Source organism: Aquarana catesbeiana, linkage group LG02 (genome assembly GCF_042186555.1).
Source record: "Aquarana catesbeiana isolate 2022-GZ linkage group LG02, ASM4218655v1, whole genome shotgun sequence".
Lineage (NCBI taxonomy): Eukaryota > Metazoa > Chordata > Amphibia > Anura > Ranidae > Aquarana > Aquarana catesbeiana.
Window position 1 is genome coordinate 460,341,596 of NC_133325.1, and position 13,267 is coordinate 460,354,862.

Consider the following 13,267-nt stretch of genomic DNA (forward strand, 5'->3'; position numbering starts at 1 on the left):
TTTGGGGGGGTTTGTGCCACCTGGGCATTCCATGGCCTCCGAAACTGTGATAGGCAGTGAAGAGTGAAATCAAAAATTTACACCCTTAGAAATCCTGAAGGCGGTGATTGGTTTTCGGGGCCCCGTACGCGGCTACGATCCCAAAAAGTCCCACACATGTGGTATCCCCGTACTCAGGAGAAGTAGCTAAATGTATTTTGGGGTGCAATTCCACATATGCCCATGGCCTGTGTGAGCAATATATCATTTAGTGACAACTTTGTGCAAAAAAAAAAAAAAAAAAATGTGTCACTTTCCCGCAACTTGTGTCAAAATATAAAACATTCCATGGACTCAACATGCCTCAAAGCAAATAGCTTGGGGTGTCTACTTTCCAAAATGGGGTCATTTGGGGGGGGGGGTTTATGCCATCTGGGCATTTTATGGCCTTCAAAACTGTGATAGGTAGTGAGGAGTAAAATCAAAAATGTACGCCCTTAGAAATCCTGAAGGCAGTGATTGGTTTTCGGGGCCCCGTACGCGGCTAGGCTCCCAAAAAGTCCCACACATGTGGTATCCCCATACTCAGGAGAAGCAGCTAAATGTATTTTGGGGTGCAATTCCACATATGCCCATGGCCTGTGTGAGCAATATATCATTTAGTGACAACTTTTTGTAATTTTTTTTTTTGTTTTTTTTTTTTTGTCATTATTCAGTCACTTGGGACAAAAAAAATGAATATTCAATGGGCTCGACATGCCTCTCAGCAATTTCCTTGGGGTGTCTACTTTCCAAAATGGGGTCATTTGTGGGGGTTTTGTACTGCCCTGCCATTTTAGCACCTCAAGAAACGACATAGGCAATCATAAATTAAAGGCTGTGTAAATTCCAGAAAATGTACCCTAGTTTGTAGGCGCTATAACTTTTGCGCAAACCAATAAATATACACTTATTGACATTTTTTTTACCAAAGACATGTGGCCGAATACATTTTGGCCTAAATGTATGACTAAAATTGAGTTTATTGGATTTTTTTTAGAACAAAAAGTAGAAAATATCATTTTTTTTCAAAATTTTCGGTCTTTTTCCGTGTATAGCGCAAAAAATAAAAACGGCAGAGGTGATCAAATACCATCAAAAGAAAGCTCTATTTGTGGGAAGAAAAGGACACAAATTTCGTTTGGGTACAGCATTGCATGACCGCGCAATTAGCAGTTAAAGCATCGCAGTGCCGAATTGTAAAAAGTGCTCTGGTCAGGAAGGGGGTAAAACCTTCCGGGGCTGAAGTGGTTAAAAAAGAAAAACTGAAATATCACATTGTCCTAAGTATTCAGACCCTTTGCTCAGTATTAGTAGAAGCACCCTTTTGATCTAATACAGCCATGAGTCTTTTTGGGAAAGATGCAACAAGTTTTTCACACCTGGATTTGGGGATCCTCTGCCATTTCTCCTTGCAGATCCTCTCCAGTTCTGTCAGGTTGGATGGTAAACTTTGGTGGACATCCATTTTTAGGTCTCTCCAGAGATGCTCAATTGGGTTTAAGTCAGGGCTCTGGCTGGGCCATTCAAGAAAAGTCACGGAGTTGTTGTGAAGCCACTCCTTCGTTATTTTAGCTGTGTGCTTAGGGTCATTGTCTTGTTGGAAGGTAAACCTTCGGCCCAGTCTGAGGTCCTGAGCACTCTGGAGAAGGTTTTTGTCCAGGATATCCCTGTACTTGGCCGCATTCATCTTTCCCTCGATTGCAACCAGTCGTCCTGTCCCTGCAGCTGAAAAACACCCCCACAGCATGATGCTGCCACCACCATGCTTCACTGTTTTGACTGTATTGGACAGGTGATGAGCAGTGCCTGGTTTTCTCCACACATACCGCTTAGAATTAAGGCCAAAAAGTTCTATCTTGGTCTCATCAGACCACAGAATCTTATTTCTCACCACCTTGGAGTCCTTCAGGTGTTTTTTTAAGCAAACTCCATGCAGGCTTTCATGTGTCTTGCACTGAGGAGAGGCTTCCGTCGGGCCACTCTGCCATACAGCCCCGACTGGTGGAGGGCTGCAGTGATGGCTGACTTTCTACAACTTTCTCCCATCTCCCGATTGCATCTCTGGAACTCAGCCACAGTGATCTTTGGGTTCTTCTTTACCTCTCTCACCAAGGTTCTTCTCCCCTGATAGCTCAGTTTGGCTGGACGGCCAGCTCTAGGAAGGGTTCTGGTCGTCCCAAACATCTTCCATTTAAGGATTATGGAGGCCACTGTGCTCTTAGGATCCTTAAGTGCAGCAGAAATTTTTTTGTAACCTTGGCCAGATCTGTGCCCTGCCATAATTCTGTCTCTGAGCTCTTCAGGCAGTTCCTTTGACCTCATTAATCTCATTTGCTCTGACATGCACTGTGAGCTGTAAGGTCTTATATAGACAGGTGTGTGGCTTTCCTAATCAAGTCCAATCAGTATAATCAAACACAACTGGACTCAAATGAAGGTGTAGAACCATCTCAAGGATGATCAGAAGAAATAGACAGTACCTGAGTTAAATATATGACTGTCACAGCAAAGGGTCTGAATACTTAGGACCATGTGATATTTCAGTTTTTCTTTTTTAATAAATCTGCAAAAATGTCAACAATTCTGTGTTTTTCTGTCAATATGGCGTGCTGTGTGTACATAATGAGGAAAAAAAATGAATATGGCGTGCTGTGTGTACATAATGAGGAAAAAAAAATGAACTTAAATGATTTTAGCAAATGGCTGCAATATAACAAAGAGTGAAAAATTTAAGGGGGTCTGAATACTTTCCGTCCCCACTGTATATACAACTAAGGCATGCCCTGCAATCGCAGTCAAGGTCTGTCCAGCTCCATCCAAGTGACCACCCAGTGATTCGGGAGGTGCTCTTGGAGGGGGATCAAAAAAGGCATGATCTCCAGAGGCTACTCTATTCTTCTCAATGCCCTTCAGAACCCGGCCAAATTGCCATGTAGGAAGGGATGGGAGAAGGATATAGGCGCTATTGATGGTGAAACCTGGGAACTCTTTCTATCATCTGCCCCTATGGTCTCTGTCTCAACATCTCAAAAGCTCTCACCTATATATTTACTGCACAGGTTTTATAGGACACCAGTCCAACTACACAGATGGGGGGAATGAAGAATCCCATTATGTCCAAAATGTCAACATGATCATGGTGACCTTATTCACATGATCTGGAGATGCCCTAAATTAGTCAGTTACTGGACTGAGGTTTTAGATACAATCTCACAAGTATATATGTTTAGGATTCCAAGAACCCCTCTTGTGTGTCTGTTGGGTGCCCTTGGGAAAGAATCCCTAACTCCACAAGCTCATACTGCCATTCTTAGGCTGCTGTATACCGCGCGTAAATTAATTGCCCAATATTGGATTGTCTCCCGGGTACCCACCAGACGGCAATGGGTGGAACGAGTGAATGATATGGTCATACACGAAAAGCTGACATGTCAACATTGACGTGTTTCTCGTAACTTTTACTCCATGTGGCAGCCATGGTTGGATGTCCCTGGCCTTGCGCCCACACAACTAGTCAGAAATAGACTGCTTCAGGGATAGGCCCCCTGTTTGGGAATACTAAGCCCCCAGAGGCGGCTTGGAACCAAATGCTGTAGCTCCATGGTAACTTTGTCTTACCGGGTCATACACTGGTTTTTCTTTTCTTTTTTTCTTTTGTTTCTCTTCTTCTTTTTCTTTTTCTTGTTGTTTACTTGTTCAACACTCTATTAGTCTACAGGGCTCTGTGGAAATAAGTCTAAAATATTTTTTTCTTTTTTTGTACATGAAGTTACTGAAGTTACACTTTGCAGATCCCAGTGAGGAGAGCTGTGAGAGTTGATTGGAGGGAACAGACACCCCCCCTTCACACAGCATACAGGAACAAAGCTGAGGCTGGTAATCAGCTGGAGATCCCTCCCCATCACCATTTTTCTCATGGTGTTGGGAAAACTTGTCAGAAGTGATTCATTCTGATAGCAGAGGAACAAAGGAGCAGGTAGAGATGACACTTAGTGCTTCTAATTGAGACATGTACACACTATAGAGGAATATTCTTTGTTCATATTTCATGTCTGAGGTTTACAACCACTTTAACCAACATGTACCACATTAAAAGGTTCTTCTATTTTAATCCACAGAAGAAAAAACAATTGACATTTGGTCTTGAAAATCTTTGCTTGAAGTTACAGGCACTTTTAGATTTCTGGAGTCCTTTTTGCACAGTAGCACACCTCTACACACACTGATAGTCTTCCAATCAATAGTTTTTCTGAACTGTTTCTTCTCTGTTTTAGTTGTGTCTGTGCAGTGCACATACAGTACTGTATATGTATTTAATGTGTTCTTATTTTTGCAGGAATAGACTATCATTTTAAAACTCTAACTATTGACAACAAGCAATATGTACTTCAGCTCTGGGACACAGCTGGACAGGAAAGGTAGTTGAAGCTTTTTGGAAAATGTAAAACATTTTTTTTTTTTTTATATTGTCTAAACTCCTTTTGTTTAAAATTAGTGTACCCATAAGCTATAAAGTCCTGTAGTGTAATAATTGTGGCTTTGTAAAGCCAAACCAACAAAACGGACTATCATGGTACCAAATGAGGAGTGTATACATAATAATATTCAATAATTTTATTTATACAAAATTAGATTTATTTCATAAAAACATATAGATGTTCTCTTGCTGTTCATAAATACATATTTCAAAAAGTGTATCTAATTTAAAGTCCAGTCAAATACTAACTTTACCTAAACCTACTCCAACCCCCATTCTAAGACTACTCTAACCCTGACCCTGTAAAGGAAGGATGTATACACCTATTGTGAGGGCACTCTGATCTGATCACATGATCATGATCCTTTAGTCTGGCCCTACTGGAAGGGAAACCTCCACATATCCCAGATCGCTCTGGCTCCAAGGTTTTCTCAAGAAATCTATCTAAAGTCTGCCCAGACAGATTTGAAAACCTTGTGGCTACAGGTATTAACCAGACAACCTTTGTCGAGCTGGGCGACCAAGTAGAGAAGCTGAGTATTTTCCAGGAGTCGGTTGAAGGGGTCCTTGATGTGTTAGCACCCCGTAGGATGAGATCTAACCATTAGAGAGGCTAAAAAGACCTACTTCCGAGAGCAAATTAGGAAGGCAGCCAACAGCACAGCCAAACTTTTCACAATCTTTTCGGAGCTAACTCATCCCGAAGCTACCAGCTCTGCTCCTAAGGAGTCGTAGGACTGGTGCCAGGAGCTCGCTGACTTCTTTGTCTCTAAGATTCAGACCATTAGAGACAACATTTCCAGGCCAGAGTCTGTGCAGGAGGACATTAGTCACATAGAGATGGCCCCTGGATTGATCGGCTTCCAACCGGTTACGGCTACACAGGTGGTTGAGGTAATTGCCTCTCTGAAACCATCCTCCTCTCCTTTAGATGTATGTCCTGCCAGGCTGCTTAAAAAATCTGCGGCCCTTTTGGCCCCCTTCATTGGGGAGATAATCAACTGCTGCTTCAGGACAGGTATGGTTCCGGGCACTCTGAGGCGGGCTGTGGTCTTGGCCCTGCTGAAGAAACCGACCTTGGACCCGGACATACTGGGCAACTACAGGCCGATTTCCATCTTGCTCTTTGTAGCAAAGGTGATGGAGCGCCTGGTGGTTATCCAGCTACAGACTTACTTTAAGTCTTTCCATCTTTTCCATTCAGTCTGGATTTCGTCCAGGGCATGGAACAGAGACAAGCCTCATCCAAGTTTATGATGATGTCCTTCACGGCTTGGACAGGGGTGACTCAGTAGCTCTGGTTCTCTTGGATCTGTCGGCCGTGTTTGATACTATAAATCATGGAATTCTACTGGAGCAGATGAGATCTGTTTTGGGTATGAGCAGGTCGGCTTTGACATGGGTGGCCTCTTTTTTAGAGGGCAGAGTTCAGGGAGTCAAGACTGGCCCCTTCTACTCTAAGTTCACCGCCCTGGATTGCAGAGTGCCACAGGGCTCTGCCTTGTCACCCCTGCTGTTTAACATCTATATGAGGCCCCTTGCTGACCTGCTAAAGTCCCACGCCGTCCAGTACCATGTTTACACGGACGACACCCAGGTTTACCTGAAGATTCCTAGAAACCAGACGGCTGATGCCACCCTTGCCAGTTGTTTGGAGGCCATCAATACATGGATGTCTGCCAACTTCCTGAAACTTAATGGGGGGCAAAACTGAGGTGATCATCTTCAGCGATCTGGCCACCCCCCCAGTTATTCCACCTTGGCCTCCCTCATTTGGTCCTACTCCGGAGGCGGAGGTCCGTGATCTGAGATTCGTCTTAGATTCAGGTTTAACTCTGGCTTCTCAGGTAAAAAAGGTTGTCAGTGCATGTCACTGGCATCTAAAACTCCTGAGGGGGTTGTTTAAATATCTGGATATTTTGGACAGAAAAACTGTCATCTGTGCCACAATAGGTAGCTGCCTAGACTACTGCAACTCTTTTTATTTGGGATTGCCAAAGATGCTAGTGCAGAAGCTTCAATTTATTCAAAATGCTGCGGCTAGGCTGCTCATGGATGTCCCGTTGAGGGATCATATTACCCCTGTCCTCAGCGCCTTGCATTGATTCCACTATCGCATCTTATTTAAGGTAGGATGTATTATGTTTAAGATTATGAGAGGCCTGACCCCAAGCTATCTCTGCTCTGGTTTTCATAAACAAGCTCTTATCAGATCATTCAGATCTACCGGCAGAGATCTCCTCTACATCTCGGTGCCCAAGAAGATCCGGCGTGGTGGTCGGGCCTTCTCCCACCAGGGTGCCGCACTATGGAATAGCCTCCCTGTCGAGCTCCAGGAGGCCCCCACTATTCCAGGCTTCTGCGGGTGACTGAAGACTTGGCTTTTCATGCAGGCATTTTCTGCATAGTCTCTCTCTCTTCTACCCTTCTGCCGCTCTGTGCTGCTTCTGGTCCCTGGGCCCTCTCTTTCCAGGATCCTTGCTATGCGCATCGGGATCCTTTGGGGTAAGATCGTGCTATATTAAGATTCCTCTCAACTCAACCCAACTCATGATTGGTTCCCAGCGAATAAATGTCCTATAGTAAACCATTGTCGAGGATCTCTCCTCTTCACTGTAGCCGGCCATTGGAGAGATCATGTGATCGGACGGGAGAGCCCTCAGAATAGGTAATGTAGTGAGGTGCTTGGAATGGAGAGTGAGAAAAACACTGGCTGCAGCTGCTCTCTGTAGCTGCTGCCCTGAGGTGCTGAACTGGTTAACAGCTACATCAGGAAAAGGAGGGAGACACTAAGCAGAAAAAGTTCAATAGACTTAGTTAGATAGCACTGCGTGAACTGTAGTCCAGATGAGAGAGACTCTACTGTAATAAAGCAATTGAACTGTATTTCCCAGAGGGAGATTGACAGGAGGAGGGGAAAGCGCTGCTCTAGAGGACACAGCTTCCTCTTGCCGAGAGGGAGCCTGGACAGTGCACATCGCTGTCCAGTGTGCACCACTACTGCTGCATAACGGAGTCCTGAGCAGTGTCCGGAGTGCTGTGCCTAGGTGTACCAACAGTCAGAGTCACCTGGGTGCAGAGCAGAGAGTGGACTAATCACTGTGGTGATGGTGAGCTGCAATATCTCTGGGACTAGTGAGCTGCTGCTGTAGAGATATACTATCTGATGCTAGAGAGACTGAGCCCTTTAAGGAACTGACTAAACAGCCATGTAATAGTCTTATTGCTGCCTGCAGGCTCAATTGGGACTAGTTTAATGTGCACCGATGGTATAAATTGGGCCCAAATGCTAGCCGGCTGAAGAGTTAGGACTAAATACTGCCACTTTACAGCTGCTGCACAGTGACCTTTACCTATTGCTTATACTAAGAGGTACCTCTCAGGGGACATTGCCTTGGTCATAGTATTATTATTCACATTACATTTAACCTTTTTAAAAATCGTCAGTACGGAAAGGTAAAAAACCTCCAGCATGCAGCTCCCCCCTCAGCCCCCCCCCCATTACTTACCTGAGCCCAATCTCAATCCAGCGATGTGCACAAGAGAAGGGTCTCCCCCTCCTCACTGGCTGAGATGCAGCACCAGAACCATTGGCTCCCACTGCTGACAATCAGTCAGTGAGTAGGGAGAGGGGAGCATATGGATAGAGAGCTGGGTTGGGAGTGAGCACGCATGAGTGCCCCCATAGCAAGCAGCTTGCTATGGGGGCAATTGGCAAGGGGCCCAGAGTGCCAGTGGGCGACCCGAGAAGAGGAGAATCGGGGCTGCCCTCTGCAAAACCATTGCAAAGAGCAGGTAAGTATAACATGTTTGTTATTATTTTTTTTTTTTATTCTTTTTTATTCTTTACAAACACTTTAAAGAATCTAAAATAATAGTAACCACATTCATCACCAAGAACTATAGAAAAAGAAGCCATTCAAAATGGCTAAAATAATTTCAACATTTGCTTATTAAATGTAAATTACTGAATATAGTTATTTCTAACAGGTTTCATAGTATTACAGAACAGTTCTTCAGAAAAGCAGATGGTATAGTGATTATGTATGATGTTACATCTACAAAGACATTCACAGATGTGTGCTACTGGCTAAATCGTATCCAAGTGAGTATGCTAAGAAATAGCTTGTCCTAACAAGCTTTAGCCATTTATATTAAGGAAAGAGAAGTAGAATATACATGAAGTAGAGGTAATTTACATTAAGCACACTACATAATAGCTTACATTTTTACTCCTTTTGGGCAGGGATAGGTGAATCTGCCTGGGTTTAATTTGATGAGGGTTTTAGAAAACCTGTCTATAAATCAGTGAAACCGAACATACAGTGCCTTGAAAAAGTATTCATACCCCTTGACATTTTCCACACTTCGTTATGTTACAACCAAAAAGGTAAATATATTTTATTGGGATTTTATGTGATAGACCAACATAAAGTGGCACATAATTGTGAAGTGGAAGGAAAACTATAAATGGTTTTCAACATTTTTTACAAATAAATATGTGAAAAGTGTGGCATGCATTTGTATTCAGCCCCCCCTGAGTCAATGCTTTGTAGAACCATCTTTCGCTGCAATTACAGCTGCAAGTCTTTTTGGGGATGTTTCTACCAGTTTTACACGTCTGGAGAGTGAAACTTTTACCCATTCTTCTTTGCAAAATAGCTCAAGCTCTGTCAGACTGAATGGGTAGCGTATGTGAACAGCAATTTTCAAGTCTTGCCACAGATTCTCAATTGGACTTTGACTGAGCCATTCTAACACATGAATATGCTTTGATCTAATCCATTCCATTGTAACTCTGGCTGTATGTTTAGGGTCATTGTCCTGCTGGAAGATGAACCTCTGCCCCCCGGTGGGGATGGTGTGTGCAGTGTTTAGTTTTCTGCCACACATAGCGTTTTGCTTTCAGGCCAAAAAGTTACATTTTGGTCTTATCTGACCAGAGCACATTCTTTCACATGTTTGCTGTGTCCCCACATGGCTTCTTGCAAACTGCAAATTGGACTTCTTATGACTTTCTTCTTGCCACACTTCCAAAAAGGCCAGATTTGTGGAGCGCACGACTAATAGTTGTCCTGTGGACAGATTCTCCCACCTGAGCTGTGGATCTCTGCAGCTCCTCCAGAGTTACCATAGGCCTCTGGGCTGCTTCTCAGATTAATGCTCTCCTTGCCTGGCCTGTCAGTTTAAGTTGACGGCCATGTCTTGGTAGGTTTGCAGTTGTGCTATTCTCTCCATTTTTGGATGATGGATTGAACAGTGCTCCATGAGATTTTCAAAGCTTGGGAAGTTTTTTTTCCCAGAAAGAAAGTAGTTGTGCTGGAAGTTTGAAAATGACTTGCTAAGCTATTGCTAGACTTGCAAGACTTCACAAGTTTGTTGCATAATTCTAGCAAGTCTGTATTGCATGACTCCAGATCAAACATTCTGCAAGTCTGTTGCAAGTTCTGGTTCAGTTATGTTGTGTAATAGTTATCCCACCATGTGGCTGAATTTTCATCATTGCTCCCTGCTGTGTGTAAGATTTTTCTTTAATTGGTGCTGGGGCAGCCATAGAATCGCTTTGGAAGTGGTGTGTGGTAACCATGAGATCTGATATGGCGTTCAGGGAGGTATAAATCAAGGAGTGACTAACCCTAATATCCCATTGGTGTAGCACAATTTGGAATGTTTTATTTTTCCTTGTTTAAATGCTGAGATTTAGCAGAAAATGTGTGTATTTAACGAGAGGTGGAAATAGAAACCTCAAAGACCTGGTGCAAGAAACCTGGTAGTTCCACCACTGTATAGAGACTACAAATCCCAGCAATACAGTAACAATGCAGAATACCACCTGCTGTAGGGGGTGTATATAGAGAGCCATGCATTGCATATAGAGAGATGACTGCACTGTACTGTGTTCTAAAGAGATTCATGTACTATACATAGGGACATCCATTCACTGAGAGACTCATTTCATGGGAAATAGGAAAAGGTAAATACTTTTGTTACCATCTATACCAGGCTCACCTCACTCTACAGAGGTCTATGGTCACATGACCTTTCTGGTCTAGGCATGCATTATATCCCTGACAGTAAAGCAGAGATGAGCGGAGGGTTCCCCCACTACTGGTTTCTCTATTGCACTGTATTGGGTTTGGTCTATAAATGGCTAGATTTGCCTCCTACATTGTGTGCAATGTCTACCATTTCCCTCTTACATTCTGTTGACGTCTTCTGTAGCTTTATTCATGGCTGGCTATTCTCTGCAATCTCTTTATTTATGCATCTGTTGCCCCTTGAACTGAAAACACAACTATTCCCACCATAGGATGCCCTGTGTATTTGTGTACAAGTAGTAATAATAATAAAAAATGGTGTGCTAATTCAAGAAGCTGGCGTTTTTCTTGTTTATTTTTGCTGCATAGCTTCTTGAATTAGCGCACCATTTTTTATTATTATTATTATTACATATACACAAATACACAGGGCATCCCATGATATTGGGATATTAGGGTTAGTCACGCCTTGATTTCTACCTCCGTGAACTCCATATCAGGTCTTATGGTTACCACTCCCAAAGTGATTCTATGGCTGCCCCAGCACCAATTAAAGAAAAACCTTACACACAGCAGGGAGCAATGATGACATTTCTGCCACATGGTGGGATAACTATTACATAACATAACTGAACCTAACTTGCAGCAGACTTGCAGAATGTTTGCAAAGAAAGTTGATCTGGAGTCATGCAATACATACTTGCTGCATTTGTGCAATAAACTTATTAAGCCTGGCAAGTCTAGCAATAGATTAGCTAGTCATTTTCAAACTTCAACAGCACAATTACTTACTATCTGGGTTGTTTCATAGAAACAAATAATTTTTGTATGAAAGATGAATTATTGAATGCAATGACACAGGGTTTATCATTATATATGATTGTTGGATTGAATGTATTTCAAATGTGTACAGTAAGGTATTAGATTAATAGCAGTGGGTTCACTACCACCAGATTGTGGGATTATAGATTTGCGCTGCTTGCTTTTTTTTCTTGCCAAAAAACTGAGACTTGTATAACTCTGGCTATAGACTTGCATAACTCTGGCTATAGACTTGCGGGGCTCTAGCTGTAGACTTGCGGGGCTCTAGCTGTAGACTTGCGGGGCTCTAGCTGTAGACTTGTGGGGCTCTTGCTATAGACATGCAGAGCACTTGCTGTAGACTCACCACTGCAACTTCACTCTTGCTAGAGACTTGCCATGCAAATTTGCTACAAATTGGAAAAGTGTCAACTAGAACGTGTGCTTCAAGTGCTCTGCAAGTGTACAACTTTCCAGGGAAGATGTGCAGCAAGTTAATAAGACTTACAATTCAATACTGCCACAAATGTGTGGCAAGTTATCCTTGCTATCTGGGTTATAACCTAACCTTGCTTTAAACTTCTCCACAACTTTTATCCCTGACCTGTCTGGTGTGTTTCTTGGCCTTCATGGTGCTGTTTGTTCACTAAGGTTCCCTAACAAACCCCTGAGGGCTTCACACTCCAGCTGTATTTATACTGAGATTAAATCACACACATGTGAACTCTATTTACTAATTAGGTGACTTCTGAAGGCAATTGTTTCCACTAGATTTTATTTAGGGGTATCGGAGTAAAGGGGGCTGAATACAAATGCACTCCACACTTTTTAGATATTTGTATAAAAAAATTGAAAACCATTTAGCATTTTCACTTCACAATTATGTGGCACTTTGTGTTGGTCCATATCACATAAAATCCCAATAAAATGCACTTACGTTTTTAGTTGTAACATGACAAAGTGTGAAAAATTTCAAGGGATATGAATACTTTTTCAAGGCACTGTAGCAGCAAATCCCACTGAAGTCTAGGAGGGAAAATCATGTTTGAACATTCTGGCCATTTGTAGGGCTAATAGGCAACCTATTATCAAAAAAGACATGGGAATCTGGACATTGCCATAGAGGGTATGTACTAAAACAAAAATAATTAAATACATGAATAAATTAGGAATAAAAGTTCCCATTTGCGGCATCAAGGGTGACATTGACGTATCAAAATATACTATGGAAAGAGCACAGGTGGGTATTTTAATTGAAGAATTAGTAGAGTCATATCACAGAAACATTGGAGAGTGTAGAGCAACGGCAACCAGGGTGCAAGGAATATGGTATTTGTACTTCTTTAGCACTTTAGCACTCCCTAGAAAAAAACACCATAAAGCCTATGCAGTTCGTACAGCATTAAAAGACATAAAGGATAGAATGCAGGAAGGTTAGGGCCTCTGTTTACATTTGCTGTCAGTGGCCTGCCTGGAATAAATCCCCTAACTTCTCCTTCAAGGAGACAGGTGAATAAAAGGCTGGTGGGGAGGGCTCTTGTACTGTAAGTTGCTTAAAACTTACAGAACTAACGAATGTCTTGTCACCTTTTCCAAACAGGCAAATACTGTTGATGATATTGTTATTCTACTTATTGGCAACAAAACAGACTGTGATTCAGAAAGAAATGTCACATATAAAGATGCAGAGAAGTTGGCACAGGTATGTTTTGTAGAATACATTTTGACTGCTATAGAATTTATGAACATACACATTTTTGGAATTGAAGGCAAATTTCAGTTAAGTGTGTATACCCTTTTCCTCACTAAAACAAAGGTTTGATGCAGATATACAGGTTTTGTCTCTCCATTCTAAAAGAGCATATTGAAATTAGGTATGAGCAGGGGCGTTGCTAGGTCTACAAAAGATCTGGGGCTAGAGCCCATAGCA

The 13,267-nt window shown here is 42.5% G+C and overlaps 1 protein-coding gene across 3 annotated transcripts in view; it reads left to right on the plus strand.

Annotated features, from left to right (window-relative positions):
• The window catches only part of RAB44 (RAB44, member RAS oncogene family), a 194,884-nt gene that overhangs the window by 160,903 nt on the left and 20,714 nt on the right, over positions 1–13,267 (plus strand). For all 3 annotated transcript variants that reach the window (XM_073615658.1, XM_073615659.1, XM_073615660.1), the window contains exons 12-14: positions 4,358–4,439; positions 8,489–8,603; positions 12,938–13,039. In XM_073615658.1, the coding sequence (XP_073471759.1) occupies positions 4,358–4,439; positions 8,489–8,603; positions 12,938–13,039 (299 nt within the window). The remainder of the gene's footprint in view (positions 1–4,357; positions 4,440–8,488; positions 8,604–12,937; positions 13,040–13,267) is intronic.